At 43.4% G+C, this 25,000-nt stretch overlaps 1 protein-coding gene across 4 annotated transcripts in view; it reads left to right on the top strand.

The window, feature by feature from the left end:
- syt1a (synaptotagmin Ia) overlaps window positions 1-25,000 on the top strand; it is a 262,139-nt gene that overhangs the window by 206,041 nt on the left and 31,098 nt on the right. For all 4 annotated transcript variants that reach the window (XM_076989718.1, XM_076989719.1, XM_076989717.1 and 1 more), the window contains one exon: window positions 22,394-22,566. In XM_076989718.1, coding sequence (XP_076845833.1) covers window positions 22,394-22,566 — 173 coding nt within the window. The remainder of the gene's footprint in view (window positions 1-22,393; window positions 22,567-25,000) is intronic.

Raw genomic sequence — 25,000 nt, 5'->3', positions numbered from 1 at the left:
AGAAGTGCTTCACTGCTAGTGAACACAGAAGCCCTCTATCTCAGTTTGTCTGTTTCTCTCTCTTTCTCACTCACTCACTCACTGTCTCATTATCTCACTCACTATCTCACTCTGTCTGTTTCTCTCACTCACTCACTACCTCAGTCTGATTCTCACTCACTCACTTCCTCAATCTGTTACTCACTACCTCAGTCTGTTGGTCACTACCTCAGTCTGTTAGTCACTACCTCACTACCTCAGTCTGATTCTCACTCACTCACTACCTCAGTGTGTTAGTGACTACCTCAATCTGTTACTCACTACCTCAGTCTGTTAGTCACTACCTCAGTCTGTTAGTCACTACCTCACTACCTCAGTCTGATTCTCACTCACTCACTACCTCAGTGTGTTAGTGACTACATCAATCGTTACTCACTTCCACAGTCTGTTAGTCACTACCTCAGTCTGATTCTCACTCACTCACTACCTCAGTGTGTTAGTGACTACCTCAATCTGTTACTCACTACCTCAGTCTGTTAGTCACTACCTCAGTCTGTTAGTCACTACCTCACTACCTCAGTCTGATTCTCACTCACTCACTACCTCAGTGTGTTAGTGACTACATCAATCGTTACTCACTTCCACAGTCTGTTAGTCACTACCTCAGTCTGATTCTCACTCACTCACTACCTCAGTGTGTTAGTGACTACCTCAATCTGTTACTCACTACCTCAGTCTGTTAGTCACTACCTCAGTCTGTTAGTCACTACCTCACTACCTCAGTCTGATTCTCACTCACTCACTACCTCAGTGTGTTAGTGACTACCTCAATCTGTTACTCACTTCCACAGTCTGTTAGTCACTACCTTAGTCTGATTCTCACTCACTCACTACCTCAGTGTGTTAGTGACTACCTCAATCTGTTACTCACTACCTCAGTCTGATTCTCACTCAATCACTCACTCACTCATGCTCTACCTCAGTCTCTCTCTCTCACTCACTCACTCACTCACTCTCTATCTCAGTCTGTCAAATTTCAAATTCAAGTTTTGAATTGGCATAAATTGTAATTATTTTTCTCAGTCAAATTTGGTTCATTTCAGATCAGAATTGGAATTCTCAAAATTGTTCATTTAATCTCCACATCTCCTTGTCACTTGTGCACATGATAATTGCATTTCTCATTGTGTTTCACATTTTGCAAATGCTTTTGTACATTTTGCAAATGGACATGGACAACTGTCTGTTGTTTTTTACATTATCAGTTGCTTATGTCATGTTTATCATGTTGTACAGATTGTCTATTGAATTTTCTTACCCACCACAACATTTAGTCTTTAGGTCATTGCCTAGTTCATTACATGCAAAAGTGCTGAACATGTTGTCATAATCTCTAAGGCATCATTTTACATTTATTTATTTAGTTTATTTTTTTGCTACATTTTGGTAATTTATCTTAATTTGAACATTCAGTTACAGTAAGAAAGGGAGTTTGTGAAGGTTTAGATCAACCAATGGTTTCAACCATAGGTCAGAGGTACGTCTCATGAACCTTTACTGTAATTGGCAAACATTTATAGATGCTAAACACTGCAGTGTCACAAAGTCTCATAATGGAAAAACAAGACCGTGTACAGGGTGAACAGCCAAATAGAGGAGTAAGACTGTGTGGTGTAGAGGGGTAAGACTGTGTGGTGTAGAGGGGTAAGACTGTGGTGTAGAGGAGTAAGACTGTGTGGTGTAGAGGAGTAAGACTGTGGTGTAGAGGGGTAAGACTGTGTGGTGTAGAGGAGTAAGACTGTGTGATGTAGAGGGGAAAGACTGTGTGGTGTAGAGGGGTAATACTGTGTGGTGTAGAGGGGTAAGACTATGTGGTGTAGAGGGGTAAGACTGTGTGGTGTAGAGGGGTAAGACTGTGTGGTGTAGAGGGGTAAGACTGTGGTGTAGAGGAGTAAGACTGTGTGATGTAGAGGGGTAAGACTGTGTGGTGTAGAGGGGTAAGACTGTGTGGTGTAGAGGGGTAAGACTGTGTGGTGTAGAGGGGTAAGACTGTGTGGTGTAGAGGGGTAAGACTGTGGTGTAGAGGAGTAAGACTGTGTGGTGTAGAGGGGTAATACTGTGTGGTGTAGAGGAGTAAGACTATATGGTGTAGATGAGTAAGACTGTGTGGTGTAGAGGGGTAAGACTGTGGTGTAGAGGAGTAAGACTGTGTGGTGTAGAGGAGTAAGACTGTGTGGTATAGAGGGGTAAGACTGTGTGGTATAGAGGGGTAAGACTGGTGTAGAGGAGTAAGACTGTGGTGTAGAGGAGTAAGACTGTGTGGTGTAGAGGAGTAAGACTGTGTGGTGTAGAGGAGTAAGACTGTGGTGTAGAGGGGTAAGACTGTGTGGTGTAGAGGGGTAAGACTGTGGTGTAAAGGGGTAATACTGTGTGATGTAGAGGGGTAAGACTATGTGGTGTAGAGGGGTAAGACTGTGTGGTGTAAGGCTGAGGGGACAAAACAGTGAAATAAGGGCAACAATTGTGGACCATGTTTTACATGTAAGTCATGGTCTCACAATGGCTGAAGCTGGTCGTTGGGTGCAGCTGAATATTGGAAGAACAACTGTGTCTTCAATCATTTCATACATTTCATAGAGAAAACATGTATGTAATTCAGAAATGTGCTCTCTGCTGTAATGCAGTACATTGACGTAAATTCTGACGTTATTCAGTTTTTTTTGCATTTTTGCACTCTTATACCATATAGGATATCAAGATTAACTCATAGTGGTAGCAGAGGTTCCATTTTCACACAAGAGGAGGAGGCTGTATGTGCTCAGGTTGTTTTGAATGTGTAGAACAGGGGTCGACAACCTTTGAGGCATGGAGTGCCAGCTTCATCATTTCTAAACAATGAGTGTGACACTATCAACAAATAAAATTGGAGGGGGGGGGGGGGGGGGGGGGGGGGGGGGGGTTGCATGATGGGCAGTCATGGCCTGGTGGTTAGGGAACTGGTCTTGTGACCAGAGGGTCACAGGTTCGATTCCCAGACCTGAGGCTATGACTGAGGTGCCCCTGGGCAAGGCCCTTAACCCTCAATTGTTCACTTGTATTAAAAAAAAAGAGATAAAAATGTAAGTCGCTCTGGATAAGGGCGTCTGTGCCAAAATGCCATAAATGTAAATATTGCGTACTGACAGTCACGCTGTCTACATTCATGCTGCCCTCACTTTAGCCTAAATTCCAGCACTTTCAAGCCTGGAACACAATGCAACATTAACATTTCATTAGGTGAATGTTCCTTTCCCTGTTTTTGAGGGGTGTTTCTTTATACTACCACATATCGTTTCAGAGAACACTGCAAAGAATGTGATGCATCAAGTATAAACACTTCCACCATTCGCGCGAGGTGTGCGGAGTTGCGCGCTACGGTCACTCTCAAAATAATAAATGCGCAGTCATGGCCTCAATTGGTCACTTGTATAAAAATGAAATAAAATGTAAGTCGCACTGGATAAGGGCGTCTGCCAAATGCCATAAAATGTAAATGTAAAATGCATATGTTGTCATGATGATGATGATGACCTAGTTTATTGGCAGTCGTGGCCTGGTGGTAGGGAACTGGTCTTGTGACCGGAGGGTCGTGGGTTCGGAGGGTCGTGGGTTCAAAATTTAGTTTCTAATTTTGTAGTTTTTCCAGTCAGTTGTCTGTCTTCTCTGAATTTCAATCAGATTTGTTTTTGTCAACAAATTGCAGTGCGAACAATACAGTCAAACAATATTGCTGTACAAATTTGATTCTAGTCCAATTTCTTGCTATCAGTCTCCCACATACAGTCATGTGTAACTTTGTGTTCTGTGTAAGTTTGTATGTGTGTAACATGTATTTACAGTTTTTCTCGATTGGTTTGGCTCATTTCTTGAAACCGAGATGACATTCTCAAAACAACATGGACAAGTCTGGAAACCCACTAAACTTGGCAATTGTTCACAACAGAATAGCATTTCTCATTGATTTAGTCAAATTGCAAATGTCTTTGTACATGCCTCAAATATCCTAGTGCATCTTTGCAAATGATTTAGTACAAGTAGCATACAGTTAGACTACATTTAGCACAATTTCCTAGTAATTTGATCATGGTGATCTAAACTGATTAGTTGATTTTCAGTCAAATTGCTGTTCTCTCGAAAATATGTCATACATATTTCATTGTATAAGCCATTGCATGCACAATAATCTGTTCAATTGTCAAAATTAGTCAACATTATACCATATATATTATATTGCATCAGGGCCGGAGTGGGCCCCTTTTTCAGCCCAGGAGTTTCATGCCCAAATCCGGCTCAAAATTATTTTTCCCTCCGAATCGGCCCAAACTAGAGATTGACATGAGCCGGCCCATCGGGAAACCTCCCGAATCTCCTGATTAGCCACTCTGGCTCTGTATAGCATTATACCATGAATACCACATACCAACCTCTTGATACATTTGGTAAATTCATGACTATAATTGAACATCTGAAACTAGAACCTCACTAATGAAGGAGGAGGTTCACACATCTCAGATAACCAATCAGATAGAGACTTGACAGGTGCTGTCCATGCTTGTGAATGCTATCAATCATGTAGGCCTGTACATAGAGAGCTTGACTAGGACCAATACAATTACTGAACATGGAGGTAACTAGCTCAACACAAGCAAGAAGACAACTTCCTGCTCGAGGAAGAGGTGGAAGAAGAAGATGAGGAAGAGGAGGAGTGAGGGTACGTGGTGGTGGGACAGGGGGAAGAAGAAGATGAGGAAGAGGAGGAGTGAGGGTACGTGGTGGTGGGACAGGGGGAAGAAGAAGATGAAGAAGAGGAGGAGTGAGGGTACGTGGTGGTGGGACAGGTAGAAGAAGAAGATGAGGAAGAGGAGGAGTGAGGGTACGTGGTGGTGGGACAGGGGGAAGAAGAAGATGAGGAAGAGGAGGAGTGAGGGTACGTGGTGGTGGGACAGGGGGAAGAAGAAGATGAAGAAGAGGAGGAGTGAGGGTACGTGGTGGTGGGACAGGGGGAAGAAGAAGATGAGGAAGAGGAGGAGTGAGGGTACGTGGTGGTGGGACAGGGGGAAGAAGATGAGGAAGAGGAGGAGTGAGGGTACGTGGTGGTGGGACAGGGGGAAGAAGAAGATGAGGAAGAGGAGGAGTGAGGGTACGTGGTGGTGGGACAGGAGGAAGAAGAAGAGGAAGAGGAGGAGTGAGGGTACGTGGTGGTGGGACAGGGGGAAGAAGAAGATGAGGAAGAGGAGGAGTGAGGGTACGTGGTGGTGGGACAGGGGGAAGAAGAAGATGAGGAAGAGGAGGAGTGAGGGTACGTGGTGGTGGGACAGGGGGAAGAAGAAGATGAGGAAGAGGAGGAGTGAGGGTACAAGGTAGTGGGACAGGGGGAAGAAGAAGATGAGGAAGAGGAGGAGTGAGGGTACGTGGTGGTGGGACAGGGGGAAGAAGAAGATGAGGAAGAGGAGGAGTGAGGATACGTGGTGGTGGGACGGGGAAGAAGATGATGAGGAAGAGGAGGAGTGAGGGTACGTGGTGGTGGGACAGGGGGAAGAAGAAGATGAGGAAGAGGAGGAGTGAGGGTACGTGGTGGTGGGACAGGGGGAAGAAGAAGATGAGGAAGAGGAGGAGTGAGGGTACGTGGTGGAGGGACAGGGGGAAGAAGAAGATGAGGAAGAGGAGGAGTGAGGGTACGTGGTGGTGGGACAGGGGGAAGAGACCCAGGAGCACGATCATACTGTGTTGTCCCAGATGAAATTCAGGTGACGCTCATTGACCACGTTATAAACCATCGCCTCACAATGGCAGAGGCAGGTCGACGAGTTCAACCCAAAGTGCCTCCGTCTACCGTCTCCTCCATCATTACTGACCAACGGGCCACAGTGGGTGTCCCAGGCCAGCGAAGGGGGCAATCTGACTATGTGTGCTGCCATTTCTGAGAATGGTGTGGCCACCCATATCCCCAGTTTTGGCCCATACAGTACAGAGAAGCTCCTCTTTTTCCTGGATCTCCTTTACATCGATTTGATCCCTGAAAATGAGAGATGTCTCGTAGGGCCTCACCTACCACACCACGTCATTGTATGGGACAATGTGAATTTCCACCATAGCCAACTCATCAGTGCTTGGTTTGCTACCCATCCAAGAATGCTGATAGAGTTCCTACCTCCTTACTCTCCTTTCCTCAATCCCATTGAAGAATGTTTTCCACTTGGAGATGGAGAATGTATGACCATCATCCTCAAGACCAGAGATCCCTGCTCCATGTAATGGATGGTGCATGTGAAGACCTTACAGGGAATCAGTGTAGGGGGCGGTTGTGACATTTCTACACCTGTTGCATTGCAATGGAGATTATACGTTGCGAGATGGATGAAAATCTATGGCCAGACAGAGTGCAGAGTGTGGATGGCCAGGAGGGTGAGGACAGTGGCCAGGTGAGGGAGGGTGAGGATGGTGGCCAGGTGAGGGAGGGTGAGGATGGTGGCCAGGTGAGGGAGGGTGAGGACAGTGGCCAGGTGAGGGAGAGTGAGGATGGTGGCCAGGTGAGGGAGGGTGAGGACGGTGGCCAGGTGAGGGAGGATGAGGATGGTGGCCAGGTGAGGGAGGGTGAGGATGGTGGCCAGGTGAGGGAGGGTGAGGATGGTGGCCAGGTGAGGGAGGGTGAGGACAGTGGCCAGGTGAGGGAGAGTGAGGATGGTGGCCAGGTGAGGGAAAGTGAGGATGGTGACCAGGTGAGGGAAAGTGAGGATGGTGGCCAGGTGAGGGAGGGTGAGGATGGTGGTCAGGTGAGGGAAAGTGAGGATGGTGGCCAGGTGAGGGAGGGTGAGGATGGTGGTCAGGTGAGGGAGAGTGAGGATGGTGGTCAGGTGAGGGAGGTTGAGGACGGTGGCCAGGTGAGGGAGGGTGAGGGAGGGTGAGGACGGTGGCCAGGTGAGGGAGGGTGAGGACGGTGGCCAGGTGAGGGAGGGTGAGGATGGTGGCCAGGTGAGGGAGGATGAGGATGGTGGCCAGGTGAGGGAGGGTGAGGATGGTGGCCAGGTGAGGGAGGGTGAGGATGGTGGTCAGGTGAGGGAGGATGAGGACGGTGGCCAGGTGAGGGAGGGTGAGGACGGTGGTCAGGTGAGGGAGGGTGAGGATGGTGGTCAGGTGAGGGAGGGTGAGGACGGTGGCCAGGTGAGGGAGGGTGAGGATGGTGGCCAGGTGAGGGAGGGTGAGGATGGTGGTCAGGTGAGGGAGGGTGAGGATGGTGGCCAGGTGAGGGAGGGTGAGGACGGTGGCCAGGTGAGGGAGGGTGAGGATGGTGGCCAGGTGAGGGAGGGTGAGGATGGTGGTCAGGTGAGGGAGGGTGAGGATGGTGGCCAGGTGAGGGAGGGTGAGGACGGTGGTCAGGTGAGGGAGGGTGAGGATGGTGGCCAGGTGAGGGAGGGTGAGGACGGTGGCCAGGTGAGGGAGGGTGAGGACGGTGGCCAGGTGAGGGAGGGTGAGGACGGTGGTCAGGTGAGGGAGGGTGAGGATGGTGGCCAGGTGAGGGAGGGTGAGGATGGTGGCCAGGTGAGGGAGGGTGAGGACAGTGGCTAGTGAAGTGAAACCACACCCCCACTTTATTTACAGGACTATTTTTATTTGATTGTATTACAGAATGGGCATCATGTTTACATTTCCTTTTTACACTACAGTATTGTTAGCAAGTTAATTTTTGTGTGAATAAAAATGGGTTCAACTTCCTTGGCGTTATTAGTTTGATGTGTTTTTTTCAGTTTTATACACCATTGTATTCTGTTAGTTAGTCCTTTGCCATAATGACAACACATCTGACTTGAAGTGCTCACACAATACCAAATGGACAATACATTTTGGTAGCACTGACTATTCATACGAGAAGGGAATTGAGTTTTGACACATGGATGAATTGTTTTGGAAAGGATATGGGCTTCTGAAGGCTAACCATGGTGTTGTGCTGAACCATCCAGGTTATTTTGATAAAAGCACCAAATGCTTGAGGATGTCCAGTCTGTTTCGAGAAATGGGCCAAATCAATTTCATGCCAATCTTTACTATTTTGGTGGCACTGACTCTTTAAATAAAAAAGGAGTTTAGCGTTGAAGTATAAGTGAACAGTTTTGGGACAGATATACGCTTTTGTAAGTCAGCTCTTTTGTTGTGCTGATCTGTAAGACAATTGTGCCAAATGATGTTAGAGTTTCGAGAATGTAATTTCGGTTTCAAGAAATGAGCCAAACCAATCGAGAAAAACCGTAATATACCACAGAATGTGCAGCGTTCTTGAAATCAAAAGCTTAGCTAGTTTCCATCAGAATATACAGTCTGCACTGACTGTGACTTATAGTTGCACTGACAACATGACTAAGTATTTTGACTGCCTTGTTCATAGGCGATGGCCCACAGACTAGATATTCTGATGGCACTGACAAATTGACTGACCTAAATATTTGCTTTTGGGGCAAAAACAAAGAATTTTGAGTGAAGTATCTGCTTTTGCTGTTTGCACTAACTGTTCTGAGAAATGCACTAGTTGTGATGCCAATGTAAATCATGATGTGAGAAATGAATCAAATTGACTGAGAAAAACTGTAACAACTGTTGCAAAAGCAATGAACAGAACTATTAACATTAAATGCACTAAATGTGAGTTGAGAATGAGAGCAACAATAATAACCACAAAATCAATAAGACATTCATAAAGCTTCAAATATTCACCATAATCCACTGTAGATTCTCTCTCAAACACACTTGCTCTCACACAGTAATGTACGTGTAATATAAGTGATGACAAAATGTTTGCATATAATTAGCTATCATATGTGCGTGGGATACTGTTTGATTGTTTTCTGTAAGACTCTGGCCGTTCTGAACATACTGAGCCATTTTAACACATTCAGCAGTTTCTCTACGGTACACATGTGCAGCATGTCTTTGTCCATGTCATGTTCTCTTCAAAAGATGAAATGTAGGTTGTTAATGAGAAATCTTGTCTGAGGTGTGTATATCAGGTGCTTGAACAGAACAAGTGATGCTCTGTTTCTATTTCTCCTGAGCTGCAATGACTGCATATCCATACTAGTCTATTTGTTTCTCTCTTTCTTTGTCATTAACTCGCTCCATCTCAGACTGTTCCTCTCCCTCTCACGCATAATCTCAGTCTGTTTCCCACTGTTTCTCATGCACTCTCTATCTCAGAGTATTTTTCTTTTTCTCTTTCACTCACTCACACTTGTCAGTCTGTTTCTCTCACTCTCTCTCTCCCCCACACTCAGTCTCTCTCAATTTCTCTCTCTCTTTAACCCTGAAGTATCCGTTAACATGATACAGGACATCTGCACGATGCTACACTCTTGACAACTGCACGTAGTACTTCAGTTCATACACACGGACTCTCCTTCGTGGGATTCTGTTGTCAAAAAATGGCGACAATTTTCAATCAACAGTGCTTGGCTTCATATCGCTCTCAGAGCTGCACAAATGACATACACATTATATAGATGCTATGCAGATCTGTGCCTGGCATAGCTGACAAGCCTATAAGGACATTAATTTACACTTACAAGACTCGTTTGGCGAGTGTTTTGGTTTGGGGAGTGATGCCAGTTACTAGTAGTTACCTGAGCCGTTTGCTCCACTGCAGATGGAGGTTTGTGGAGCAAGGCCTACACACTCCACCTCCACTCTATCATACAATAAGGTATTTACAGTAATATTTAAAAGAAACAGAATCAGCTCAGAGGAACACACCCATGTTTTTGTAGTGCCAGGCGAGAGGAAACCAGAGCAGGACCTCAGAGGCACCACTAGCCTTGCTAACCCATCTCCATTGTCCCCAAAACCTCCAGCTTGATGCATTCAGGTCTGCCGTTCACGCAGTTTCACGGTTCCTCATGGAGGTTTGGCATGAGGTCTGAGCTTTGTTACTGTGTCTCCTTCAGTGTCCACACCCTCTGCATGCAGCTCTGTTAGCTATCATCAGTTAAAATCTCCCCCACAGAACACTGATGAGTCCTAAGGCAGTTGCAAGAGAAAAGGCTTCTGGGTAGAGCCAGGGGCAGCATGGACAGCTGGTGTGTCTGGTTTGGACATCTGGATTCAGTGCAGGTTCACTTAGGACTTGAGAAGAGCTGGTCAGACTGATTGCATGCATCATGCATGAAGCAAGATAGCAGCAAGATGGCCTCTTTTATTTCACAGTTGCTATTGACTCACCTAGAAAAAAATGGTTGGATTGTTTTGAAAATGTGGTTCCTTTCCCTCGATAAGGCTCCCTTCATCTTCGTGATTTGAAAATTTACAGAAAAAAAGGATATATTGCCAGTTCAAGATCTCCTTTTCTCTCACACACATACACACTCACCTAGCAGAAACACACTTTCCCTTCAGTCCTAAGACACACACACACATATACACACACACTTAAGCTACTTTAATTATCACATTGCCTTGTTGTAGACAAGTGTAAAATAAAAGGTTGCCATGTTAGCCTAAGACAGATATGCCCTTTCTGAGTGGGAGCCAAGAGCCAATCGACTATAGGGCTTTAAATTACTGTTTTTATCACCAAACTCCATCTCACACACACACACAAACACACACACACACACACACACACACACACACACACACACACACACACACACACACACACACACACACAAGTTAAAAAAAGCCACTTGGCTGTGCCTGGCTGGGCCATGCTCTATTTCAGAATAGTGTTTCATCCAGCCAAATATGTTCTGGACAGTGAAAATAAATACCCCGATGGATACACAGCACATCAGGTATTGTGTACTACTGATTCATTCTGTGCTAGCGACTCTTCTGCACAAAGCACAGCCTTGGCAGGACGAGACGTTATGTGGCAGTGCAGTGAAACTCCAGACAGATACTTCAGAGAAAAGAAGGTTTTATTCCAGCTCCAGTAAAACCAATTAATGAATGTATGTATGAATGAATGAATGAATGAATGAATGAATGAAGTTATGTTTAAATATCTCTGATCAAGGAACCCAAGGTCACTTTACAATGAACATACACAGCCAGTCACACACCGGTGTGTATCAGCTAATGCACAGTGTAGTCTCTATATATTAAATACGAATATGAAAGCATGAAAGTTTTTTTTTCTCACCAGTTTGCATTGTTATGATCCCATGGCCCGTTCTAGAATACAGGCTGTTTTTTTCCCCATGAAGTCCATAAATATTCAGGAGGGCTCATCTGTGACCTGCTGTCACTGTGTCTTCTTTCACTAACAGTCACGCGGCGTCACTTTCTGTTCGTGGTGCCCGTCACGGATTGGGCTGTTCACAGAATCATGTGGACAGGTAGCGCTCCACCTGCTCCACCTGCTTCACCTGATGCACACGCTTGGTCACACCGCCTTGGAATTAAATCCCAGATCAAAGCTCATGTTCTGGCTCACCAAGGGTCTCAGTGCTGCCACTGAACAGTAACGTGGAGCCCAATATCATCCACTTAAAAGAGGCCAGGATGTTCTCATTTCTTCTTCATTTAAATAGATCATAGATAAATAATAGATTGTGGATTAGGCTGCAGGGTTTCAGGTGTGTTCAGTTGTGCCTGGCCCTTTGTTTACACCTGTGTATGTTCACATTTAACAGAATTTCCAAGGAAAAGAAAGGTAGATTGTGTTTTTGACCCATGGTAAAAACAGCTTGCTCCAAGGGACTCACTGTTGTATAAATAGATTTGAGCATGTAACACAGAGCATGTAGGTTCCAGGTTCACCAAACACGGAGCTTACAAATAGAAACCAAATTTAGATTATTAGATACACTGGGTCCTAGATTCACCAAACACAATACTTATTAGCAGAAACAAATTTTAGATTCCCAGATTCTTACAACCAGTTTTAGTTAGTAAGGTACTATGGGTGGTTGGATCAGGGTGCTCTCAGTACTAAGGAGTGTTGGATCAGGGTGCTCTCAGTACTAAGGAGTGTTGGATCAGGGTGCTCTCAGTACTAAGGAGTGTTGGATCAGGGTGCTCTCAGTACTCTTGGACACTTTAACAGCAATTTCTAGATGTTTACTTTTAGCCCTCACCAGAGTGGCCATTTTGGCTCTAGTTGTTTTGCACATTTCTACAGTTGGACACTGATGTCCATGCAGTGTTGAGTGGGCAACTGTGTCACAGGCGTCTCTAATGAATCTCCCAGCTCTCCCCTGGTTCAGCCCCAGGCTCTGGGATTCAAAGACAATTAACCTCCCAGCACAGACACAGCCTCAGCCATTATTATGCGCTCTGCCACAATTATGCTGAGTAATCAAGGCAATGTAGCAAGGCGATCTCCCAGTGTGTGCAATGGCCCTCTGCACTGAACTTCAGCACATTTACATTAGATTTATACAAAAGCCTCAATTTCATAGTATTTCATGCTCATTGAAACATACGATTCACTGAGAACTTTCAGTGTTGATCGTTTCTTATATGATATGATTTTCTTATTCTTATATGATCACTTGTAGAGCTTCAATACTACTATATAATGTAAACTTTATATCGTAAATTCAAAGTAGAATTTCAGCTGATAAACTGCTCCTTTAAAGTGCTCGGTTGTTTTGTTAACTGACAATGTAATACTGTAATGTTCCAGCATGTAGCTGGCTTTTGTATTAGAGTTAGAAGAGAATTAGAAGAGAATTAGAAGAGAATTAGAAGAGGTCACCTTCTCTCACACACCATCCTCCAGCTTTATGAAGTGACAGCCTCCTCTCCCTGCTGTACACTGTGTGTTTTTAAACATCTAATGTGGATTTTATTTTGTCAAATCAGGCAGGTGTGCTTAAAGCCTTGTACACATTCTCCAACAAAACTAACAAATGTTACTGTACAACAAATGTCAGTAAAAGATCTGACAATCTAAATTATTCGGCATGAATGGGCAAGAACTTTCTAGACACTACCTAATGATCCTTCACTAGCAGAGAACACCAACCCTGTGTTTAGGTAGGTATCTCTGTGGTGAACAGTAATGATGTGGATAGTCGACCTATAGTTCATTGGAGATCACTTTCTTTCCCGGAAATTTACCACGTTTGCCATGTTTTACATTGTTTAATATGCTGGATGGAATAAACAATTCCATCCCCTCTGGTCATTTCAATGCTCTAATAAATGATGCTTATCAACTCTTAATACAGACACCATTCATTTCCAAAAGGGTCTCTCTTCGTTTACTCTTTGTGTTGTTAAGAGCGTACAGCAGCACCTGCTCAATAACCCAGAGAGATCGTCTGAATGCCATGAAACCCTGCGGATATGAAAATATGGAAATCAGTCTGTATCATCCCGATAGCCTTTGAAGTAATATGTTTTGAAGGAGCCATATTTGTATGCACAATATACAATAATGGTGTATTGTTCCATTGTTCACTATAGTTCACTCATGCATTGATGTGTTAGGTGTACGTTATGTGTTTAATAAAAGAAAATTGAATTTATATGTTTAGCTACATGTTGGTTGCAATGAGTAGAGTCAAGGTATTACTAAACTTTTAACATGCTACCCTCAGACACCATTTATCAAAATGCAGATTCAAAGGGTGGAAATGTTACTTGGGATGCTTTGTCTCTGTATCTCTGTCTTCCTCTCTCTGTTGTATAACATGTAGTTCTGGAGTTAATTGACCAACAATGATCTGTCACAACAAATTATTCTAGGTTGAGGCACGTTACTCTGCACAATGATTTTACCGTTCCCCTCTCTCTTCCCCAGCTGAACAGACCAGCTGCACTCTGGTTATCAAATCATGTCTATTTTACTTGTTGTTTATTTGCGATGAAGAAGGGTTCGTTCCTCTGAGCGGGGGAGGGGATGATGTAGGCCCGAATGTGGATTTTGTTACTGATTGCATTCTCCCATGCTACAGATGTGATGCTAACCCACTGGATACATGCAGTCATAAATCCCAGTATAAGCGTAATGAGAGCTAGGCCTCTTAAAGAGGCTCTGGGCATCCTGACCATCTCCCTGCTGTCTTTACGTTCCCCTCAGAGACTCTTCACACGCGGCCCACGTATCACGCAGTGACATTAGCATCAACTACATGAGGCAAAATTGAGTTTGCTCAGCGTTAACGTGGCAGTACAATAACTCCTTGGCATAGCTGCATCTCGCTTCCCTCTGTTTATTAAGCACTGGAGGTTTTACTTATCACTCCAGATAGCTCACAGGCAGCCAGATTGAATAGTGCCCAATGAGATTCATTAGAACTCTGGTTGGTTCATTTTCATAAAACAATGCACTCATAGAGCCTCCATTCTACAAAACGTGATGCCTGTTGCCTGAGCATTTTCAAATATAATTTCACAGTTGATACTGTAAAAGGTTTGTGTTGGAAATAAATGAAGATGGCTGCTCAGTTCAACAAAGAAAGGATTTTTTTTCTTTCCATTTTCTTTTCTCGTTTATCAGTTCTGTCTGATAGGGATTCAGTCTGCTGTGTATAGTTCCTGTTTATACCTCTTTCCTCCATATCAGATGGAACAAACACAGATATTGGTTGAACTCCACAGGAACAAAAGCAGAGCGAGAGTGTGCAATGTTCCAGCCATGCTCTCAGCTGGATGGGCCCCTCCATGGAGGTCCAGCTGAGTGGGCGAGAAGTACACATGAGGCACCCTTGAAACCAATGAAAAGATGGCAGAGCCCTGCTGATGATCGGGGCTCCCACCCTGGGTTAGGAAACCGGTCTTGTGACCAGAGGGTTGTGGGTTTGATTCCCAGGCCCTAGGCCATGACTGAAGTGCCCTTGAGCAAGACACTTAACCCCAACTGCTAGGACATCAAAGTTTATTTTTCAAAGTTTATTTGTATAGCGCTTTTAACAACTCAAGTTGTCGCAAAGCAGCTTTACAGGATTTACAAGGTTAACAATACTATGGGTCCAGAACCCTAATGAGCAAGCCAAAGGCGACAGTGGCGAGGAAAAACTCCCTATGATGGTGGGGAATAGGAAGAAACCTTGGGAGAACCAAGACTCAAAAGGGAACCCATCCTCCATTGGGCGGCCCGTTACACACAAATACACAAGTCACACACAATTCACACAATCAGACTAGGTAAAAGGTAGAATTGAAAGTTCTGGGTTTTGATATTGTCACTGTAAATGTCTGTTGATGAATGCCAGGCTTTCAGGACATGTCAGGACATGTGTGTACCACAGCCCCCTATTGATCATTAATGTGCAATTTGTAAATTGCTCTGGATAAAAGCGTCTGTCTGTTAAAGGCCCTAAATGAGAAGAATGGTGTGGAGATGAAGTTGCACTTTGTGATGGCAGGCTGAGACAGTGGAACAAGCTGGAAAACTCGATTGCACCTTCCCTGAGAGAGAGATAACCGCCATTTAAATTTGAAGAGCGCATGCTTGCATGGCAAGTCTCTCGGGAAAGTAGACACTTACATAATAAAGTTAATTAGCAAATGCTTCAATTGCTTTTAGGGACTCAGGTCCTATTAATTAAGCAACACAAAAGTGTCTTTCAGAATGAGACATGTGCCAGATGACAGAGATACACTCATAATGTGTTCCACGGTGCCTTGCATGGACTTGCTTTACACATTATACAATAGAATACACTACCCACACTGTAAAAAAGTACTAAACTGGGTACATATTAAAGCAATTGCCTAAAGGAGAGAAGCATTAAAACAATTTAATCTTCCTTTATGAGCTCAAATAAAACCATGATTTGTATAATTAAAATTATACAAAAAAACCACTCCATTTATTATATCTCAGTAAAATTCTTTGGATATCATTAAAACATTACCTGGTAGCTGCTATTGATAGCATTTGTTATAACATTGATAACATAAGTTGTGTTCATGAGTTTTCATTAACCCAGCTCTGAGAATCCTGGGCTTCTCATGACCAGCACTGGAAACTCCGTGCTTCTCAGTATTTTTTCTGATTTAGCGTATAAAATGCTTGAATTGGCTGATGAGATTAATCAAATGTAAAAATATATATATACAGCCTGGAGCCCATGACATGGCTTGGAAACCACAGTGGTAACCCTTCAATCTCTGTGATTGGAGTTATTTTGGAAAGTGATTATAGAACTGGTGATCTGTTTAGCAACTGTTTAGCCAAGCTAGCTAGATAATATTGACATTTTTACTAGCATTAACTAGCTTAACATTCTAACATACAGTAACAGTCAATCGTGTCTCATATATCATAGGCCTAATGTCATATGATCGTCAATAAACCCTTGCATAAGAGATGCTTTATTTTCTATAATACAAATTGACAGGAAAGTTTCTTTCATCAAAACCAACAGTCAACATTTGTTGTTTGGCACAGAACCAGAACGCTCTATTTGTTGTGTGTCAAGCTGGATTTACAAATCCACTTATGTTAGGGAAGAGGTGCCATCACAGCCTTTATCGGTGCTTACACTCATGACGAGGTTTAAATGCAGTTCAGAGCAGGAGCCACGCTGTGCTGTCTGAGGTAGCAGCCGCATGGTTCTCAGCCTGCCTGGGGCAGGGGACACTGCTCAGAGGGAGGAGGCTGCTTGGAGACTGGTGGCAGCACCAGTTATGGAGAGGGGGGAGCAGAGGGAGGTGACAGGCATGAATCAGTGGGTCATCTCTGGGGGGAGGTGCTTGGCTGACAACGGGCCCAGAAGCTGCCTCTTGGAACAGCCCAGCCATGGACAGACGCTGACTGACAAGAGTGACATTCAGAGTGGCTTCAGCAGCCCAGCTGTCAGACAGATCTGCTGTAGGGTTTGTTCTTCTCAAACGAGCAGTGGAAGAGACAGCGCCTGCAGTCACAACCTGATTCTCCTTCTTTTGCCATGTCACTGTTTAAAATCAAGCTAACCGCAACGATAAAACTGTCAAAACATTTTACTGATAACAGCGACATAATAATATTAAATCATATTTCACTCCGCTCACATTCCACTCATCATATACATGTTACCATTTATATATTTATTTATTTACTTACTATTTTATTATTGACATATTTCAAAATGGAGGTCAGGGCCTAATTTTGAAAAAAAAAACAAAACAACTGCTGAGGTTGACAGGAGGAAATGAGGTCATAGTAAGATGTGCATTTAAGGATTTATAGGACATGGTGCAGGACATGATGCTGGACATGGTGTTGGACATGATGTTGGACATGATGCTGGACATGATGCTGGACATGGTGCTGGACATGGTGCTGGACATGATGCTGGACATGGTGCTGGACATGGTGCTGGACATGATGTTGGACATGATGCTGGACATGGTGCTGGACATGATGCTGGACATGGTGCTGGACATGATGTTGGACATGATGCTGGACATGGTGCTGGATATGATGTTGGACATGATGTTGGACATGGTGTTGGACATGGTGCTGGACATGATGTTGGACATGTTGCTGGACATGGTGCTGGACATGATGTTGGACATGATGTTGGACATGGTGCTGGACATGATGCTGGACATGGTGCTGGACATGATGTTGGACATGGTGCTGGACATGATGCTGGACATGATGTTGGACATAGTGCTGGACATGATGTTGGACATGGTGTTGGACATGGTGCTGGACATGATGCTGGACATGGTGCTGGACATGGTGCTGGACATGGTGCTGGACATGATGTTAGACATGATGTTGGACATGATGCTGGACATGGTGCTGGACATGATGCTGGACATGATGATGGACATGATGTTGGACATGGTGCTGGACATGATGCTGGACATGATGATGGACATGATGTTGGACATGGTGCTGGACATGGTGCTGGACATGGTGCCGGACATGATGTTGGACATGGTGCTGGACATGGTGCTGGACATGGTGCTGGACATGGTGCTGGACATGGTGTTGGACATGGTGCTGGACATGGTGCTGGACGTGGGTCATGCCCCTAAACCCTGAAACTCTAAAAAACTGACATTGCACCGTCCAAAGTGATATCGGTTTTAAAGCTGCAAGGCTTTTAGTGAAGCAGTGAATTCAATCAGTGTTCACCCCTTTTTTTCTTTGGACTATATATTTTAAGGGTTGGTAAAAGATCTCTGAGTTTCCTTAACACCTCCCTCCAGCTACTTCTGTTCTAGATCAGCATTAATGTTATAAAATCCATTTAGAAGGAGAGAACATGTGAAAGGAGTCTGGTGCTTCCAGTGTGTCCACAGCAAGCAGGGGCAGGAGGACTAGAGGCTAGGAGGACTCACAGCACTACTTCCAACATCACTCACTGTTTATCCTTGGACGAGAGTGCATATCGATTTTGTCAACAGCACATTGATTTTCTTGCTCCCTCTTTCTCTCTCATCTGCTCTTGCCCCCCAAGTCCCCGCTAAAAGAAATGCTGCCGTGTGCCAGTAAATCTAAGCCCCCCGAGGGTGGAAAGGATGCTATTTATCCCTGCTGGAAGGAAAATACATACAAGTCTAAAAGCCTTCAAAACAGAAACGAGACCAAAGAAATAGTCTCTTCCTCAAGACACTGTCACGTCTGTATGTTTGTCCTAGATGCTGAATAAAAGGCTCCTCCCATCCTCATCCCACAATACTTCTTTAATCACGCTTTTGCAGCAGCAACATTAGTGCAGGACTTTCACAAATTGTGAGATACTGACAGAAGCTTCCATGGTTTCCATCAGAACTTCATCTCTCCACCTCACTATAAAGAGGAAGCATGGTCAGGAGTCAGGAGCAAGTCGGGAGTTTTGAGAATTTAAGTAGAGAAAGCTTAATTATTGTATGCCACCACGAATCAGGGATTCTTCTGACGCACCCGTTGCCAAATTAGGTCCTGTGGAGAGAGGGAGTGTCTCCCGTGCCTTAACACGGAGGCCATTTTAGTCTGCGGTCTGCTGATGCGTGCACTACCACTACTTTTAACTCCTTTGTTTGGAGCCGTCTCCAGATCTGGCGTTTGGCAGGAGGCAGTTAGTGCTGTCGCTGTGCAGAAGAGGTCAGCAGCTTGTCTTCTCCTGACAGCCCATGCTGAAGCTGTAAGCTAAGCTGTGTTTAGTCAAAGACCGAAAAAGCCTGCCTGAACCTCAGTGTATCGAAGCAAACGTTCACTTTCTGTTTGTTGATGTTTGCCCTATTGTAAGAAGACAATGAGGCATGTAAAAGAGCAGCTTTTAGAGATCACCCTTGAAGCTTTAGGAGCAGCTCTGTATGTTGCTTTAGGAGGCACTCTGTCATGATCAAGATTACATATGGACAAAACCTTTGCCTTTAGAAAAAATACAAATTTAGAACAATCCCCATTCTTGCTGATCACATGCTGCTGCCCGTGATTGACACAATAGTGTCAGGCTGCTGAAAAGATTCTGTCTCACATGAACAGAGTTTATAATGCTAGCATCTGTTATTCGCACTAAATTGGCTGAGGGCTCCCTTGAGTGTTTAAAGATCTCAGTTTGAGTTGAGATCATTAAGCTTGCAACATGTTCCTTTTCTATTGATCACAGCACTGGTATCAGTAGGAAGAAACTTTCATTTATATTTCACAATAATGATGCAGAACCCACAAAGTACAAATGGCCCAGACAAGAAAAAAATAAACTAATAAAATATTATGGAGCTTTGTTACCTAGGCTGCTCTATATAACGGCCATGTTGTTACCTAGGGTGCTCTATATAACGGCCATGTTGTTACCTAGGCTGCTCTATATAACGGCCATGTTGTTACCTAGGCTGCTCTATATAACGGCCATGTTGTTACCTAGGGTGCTCTATATAATGGCCATGTTGTTACCTAGGCTGCTCTATATAACGGCCACGTTGTTACCAAGGCTGCTCTATATAACGGCCATGTTGTTACCTAGGCTGCTCTATATAACGGCCACATTACCTAGGCTGCTCTATATAACGGCCATGTTGTTACCTAGGCTGCTCTATATAACGGCCATGTTGTTACCTAGGCTGCTCTATATAACAGCCATGTTGTTACCTAGGGTGCTCTATATAACAGCCATGTTGTTACCTAGGGTGCTCTATATAACGGCCATGTTGTTACCTAGGGTGCTCTATATAACGGCCATGTTGTTACCAAGGCTGCTCTATATAACGGCCATGTTGTTACCTAGGCTGCTCTATATAACGGCCATGTTGTTACCTAGGCTGCTCTATATAACGGCCATGTTGTTACCAAGGCTGCTCTATATAACGGCCATGTTGTTACCTAGGCTGCTCTATATAACGGCCATGTTGTTACCAAGGCTGCTCTATATAACGGCCATGTTGTTACCTAGGCCACTCTTAATAATGGCCATGTTGTTACCAAGGCTGCTTTATATAACGGCCATGTTGTTACCTAGGCCACTCTTAATAATGGCCATGTTGTTACCAAGGCTGCTTTATATAACGGCCATGTTGTTACCTAGGCTGCTCTATATAACGGCCATGTTGTTACCTAGGCTGCTCTATATAACAGCCATGTTGTTACCTAGGCTGCTCTATATAACGGCCACGTTGTTACCAAGGCTGCTCTATATAACGGCCATGTTGTTACCTAGGCTGCTCTATATAACGGCCATGTTGTTACCTAGGCTGCTTTATATAACGGCCACATTACCTAGGCTGCTCTATATAACGGCCATGTTGTTACCTAGGCTGCTCTATATAACAGCCATGTTGTTACCTAGGGTGCTCTATATAACAGCCATGTTGTTACCTAGGGTGCTCTATATAACGGCCATGTTGTTACCTAGGGTGCTCTATATAACGGCCATGTTGTTACCAAGGCTGCTCTATATAACGGCCATGTTGTTACCAAGGCTGCTCTATATAACGGCCATGTTGTTACCTAGGGTGCTCTATATAACGGCCATGTTGTTACCTAGGGTGCTCTATATAACGGCCATGTTGTTACCAAGGCTGCTCTATATAACGGCCATGTTGTTACCTAGGCTGCTCTATATAACGGCCATGTTGTTACCTAGGCTGCTCTATATAACGGCCATGTTGTTACCAAGGCTGCTCTATATAACGGCCATGTTGTTACCTAGGCTGCTCTATATAACGGCCATGTTGTTACCAAGGCTGCTCTATATAACAGCCATGTTGTTACCTAGGCTGCTCTATATAACGGCCATGTTGTTACCAAGGCTGCTCTATATAACGGCCATGTTGTTACCTAGGCCACTCTTAATAATGGCCATGTTGTTACCAAGGCTGCTTTATATAACGGCCATGTTGTTACCTAGGCCACTCTTAATAATGGCCATGTTGTTACCAAGGCTGCTTTATATAACAGCCATGTTGTTACCAAGGCTGCTCTATATAACGGCCATGTTGTTACCAAGGCTGCTCTATATAACGGCCATGTTGTTACCTAGGCCACTCTTAATAATGGCCATGTTGTTACCAAGGCTGCTTTATATAACAGCCATGTTGTTACCTAAGCCACTCTTAATAATGGCCATGTTGTTACCAAGGCTGCTCTATATAACGGCCATGTTGTTACCTAGGCTGCTCTATATAACGGCCATGTTGTTACCAAGGCTGCTCTATATAACGGCCATGTTGTTACCAAGGCTGCTCTATATAACGGCCATGTTGTTACCTAGGCCACTCTTAATAATGGCCATGTTGTTACCAAGGCTGCTTTATATAACAGCCATGTTGTTACCTAGGCCACTCTTAATAATGGCCAAGTTGTTACCAAGGCTGCTCTATATAACGGCCATGTTGTTACCTAGGCTGCTCTATATAACAGCCATGTTGTTACCTAGGGTGCTCTTAATAATGGCCATTTTGGCGCAGCCTTCAATACAAATTGCTTAAAGGGGACTTGAATGTTCCCTGACCTGGAATCATCCTGAGACCTGCCACTCGAGAAACACTGAAATGTGAATCCGGCATTGTTGTGTTCTTTTTGACAGACAAAACTCTACAAAACTCTATTGCTGCTTAATGTGACCATATAGATTAAATGTCATTACATGCTCAGCATTTTGTAGCTAATCTTATCTAGACCTATTTACATTTATTACATGTATTAGTGAGAGTTCCCCAGGAATCAACCCCATAACCTTTGGTGTTGCTAGGACCTTGGTCTACCTACAAGTGAGCTACAAAAAGAAATCTAAGATTATTTATGTAGCCATTATTTAGTTTGATTGTTTAGCCTAACCATTGGAGTTGCCCAGTAGTGGCCAATGGTGACCAGTGAGAGTGGTGGTGATTAGCAATCTGACGACAGGGTATATACAATTTAGCTGTCCTTTTAGTGCACATATAGAGTCTACATCTGTCATTCATAGTAGCATCTGTACACATTCATAATAGCATAATGGCAGCCATTTTGGATCACCGTTGTATACCAGTTGCTGTCTGCTGATGTAAATTCTGGTGTCTTTTTCTGCCTTCACAGTGCCATCGTGGGCCATCGTGGCCATTGCATTTGTGGCCGTTGTGCTAGTTGTGTCCTGCTGCTTCTGTGTCTGCAAAAAATGGATATTCAAGAAGAAGAACAAGAAAAAGGGCAAAGACAAGGGCAAGAATGCCATTAACATGAAGGATGTCATAGAGGGGGCCAAAACAGAGGTAAAAACATTTATTACTGGCGTGCATCTGGACTTTGTTGCCTTGCCTTGTCTAAAACACCATTAAGTGCATGATTCTGCTGATGCTGTCTGTGTTCTAGCATTACTATCACTGTCTTGGGGCATGATCCTGTACGGGGTCATTATCTGGAATCAACAGTAAGGTCTAGATTGACTGGAGACCACCCAAAGAAAGAAACGGAGAGAGAAAATGTATGATAAAAAAAAAAGAAAATGTCTGTTAAATGTCTGCTCTTGCTTGACTGCTGACTTTAATTGCAGGATTGAATACCTGGCATGGTAAATGACACACAAGTGTACAGGGCCTACTGTCATAATTAAACGTACATGTTTTTATTGTTTTTTTGTTTTGTGGATTTGTTATTGTTTTTTGCATTTTTAAAAACGTTTTTGTCATGCTCCTTATGATTATGCTGTACTACAAAGTGGTATCAACCTAGAGAAATGACAGTAGTTAATTAAGGCAGCGGAGTGAGGACTCTAAAGCACCCCTCCCCCTTTTTTTCTGACACACTCACAAATTATATCAAACACCGGCACTCTGACCTTGGATCGCATACTAATTATATTAAAATGGACTCACAAAACTATGCACTGCACACTGAATAATTGAAAAGTCACCTTAATTTGCAGTGTAGGTCCATATACACTTGGATCCTGAAGACTACACACACACTTCTGGGATATACACACTTCTACAAAGTTACAAATACACTCATGACTAGATATTGAAGAAGGTTACCTAACAGGTTTATATCACAGGCATTAACTTACAACAAAGATTAATAGATGCAGTCTGAGGTTTATTCCACACAAGTAAACCTATATTTGTCAAAGAAAGGAAATAAGCCTACTGAAATATTGTGCATTGTGATGGAAATGTCTTGGTAATGTGTAGAAACACTCTAATGTAATCATAACATTAGTAGATTTAAACCATTTAAACACCATTCATTCAAAGGCCGCAAAAATGTGCGACGTCGTTTGAAAGACAAGTGGTTAGTAGAGTTTGCATGTGAGAACTAACAGTCGTGCGTGAGAGCACTAACAGTCATTTCTCCTGGTGTGCCCAGACTGGTGTGGTGGCCTCTGTGTGGTTGTTTTAATTTGTGCTTCTTCCTTCTATGTCCTCCTTATCTGTGTGTGGTCTGATGACTTGTGGGATTGGCACTGGCGGTAGGTTCCTCACTGCTGTTGGACCTTTTTATGCCTGCTGCAACTATATGCTTTCTAGCAAACTTACTCCTGTAGAGAAAACAAAATGTACCTATGCATACAGTACATGTATATCTACATTATATATGTGTGTAACCCTGGATATGCACATATATATACACACACACGCACACACCACACACGCATATGTTCAAGGCTGAACCACATTGAGTTTTTATTTCAGGGACATTTCAGATTAAAGAGAAGGATCATATCTCCTATAAGATGATTAAGATTGCCAGGACATAGAAATGGTCCCCAATGTGTTTTGACATCATAGTGATCAATCTGATCTTCAAATTCTTAAGACAGCAGACTTGATTTAAGACACCAGAATTTTTGATTTACACTGATTCACAAACCATTCGCTATACCAGCAAAAAATATATATTTTTCAATCAGTCATGTCAATCATTCAGTCATTCAGTATGATTTTTATTAACCGATAATACCTGAGGTTGTTAGAAGACCATCAGCTAAATCTCAATTACAAACTCAATTACAATCTAATCTAGGAAAATATTTTATTAATAATATGCTGAGAAAATTAATATAATCAAATGGATTGTGTTTAGATTGTTTGTTATTTATTAACAAATACAGATTAAAAATATGTTATTTTTTTATCACTTTTGTTAGTAACCTGAGATAAATATTTAACGGTTAATAAAAATTATACACTGGCCTTAATCATTCCTATCATGCTGGAACATGCAGGAACATGCAGGAACATGCCTTAAACGTACAAGCTTAGACCTTGTTTTTTTTTTGCATCCTATGAGTCTGACCATTTATGCTAATGATCAGAAGTATGTATAAGCAACTGGATCATCCACTGATGCTCTTTTTCTATTCCAGTTTGTTCCTAGTGCTGTCTGGTTGTTGTCAAGCACAGGAAATAAAACCTTCAGCTTCAAATGATATATCATGTAAACACATCTGAACCTGTTAAAGGCAAACTAATCAAGAATTTCCTTGGCTTTTCAAAGTTTTGATCAAAATGTTAAAATGCAAACAGTAAATTGGAGTTAATATAAATTGGAGTTAATAAAATATGTTCTTATTTCCATGTCAACTTTGCCTTTTGAGTTTGAGATCCAGTCAAATGAATAAAACAATTGTTAGAATTCACATTGTTAGAATTTCCAAATGACACTTGCAGGATAGTATGTGCAAGTATAATGCACGAGACATTTGAG

This window comes from Brachyhypopomus gauderio, unplaced genomic scaffold, assembly GCF_052324685.1.
Source record: "Brachyhypopomus gauderio isolate BG-103 unplaced genomic scaffold, BGAUD_0.2 sc70, whole genome shotgun sequence".
NCBI lineage: Eukaryota > Metazoa > Chordata > Actinopteri > Gymnotiformes > Hypopomidae > Brachyhypopomus > Brachyhypopomus gauderio.
The sequence above is the reverse complement of the archived record's forward strand: the minus strand, read 5'-3'. Positions and strand labels throughout refer to the sequence as shown.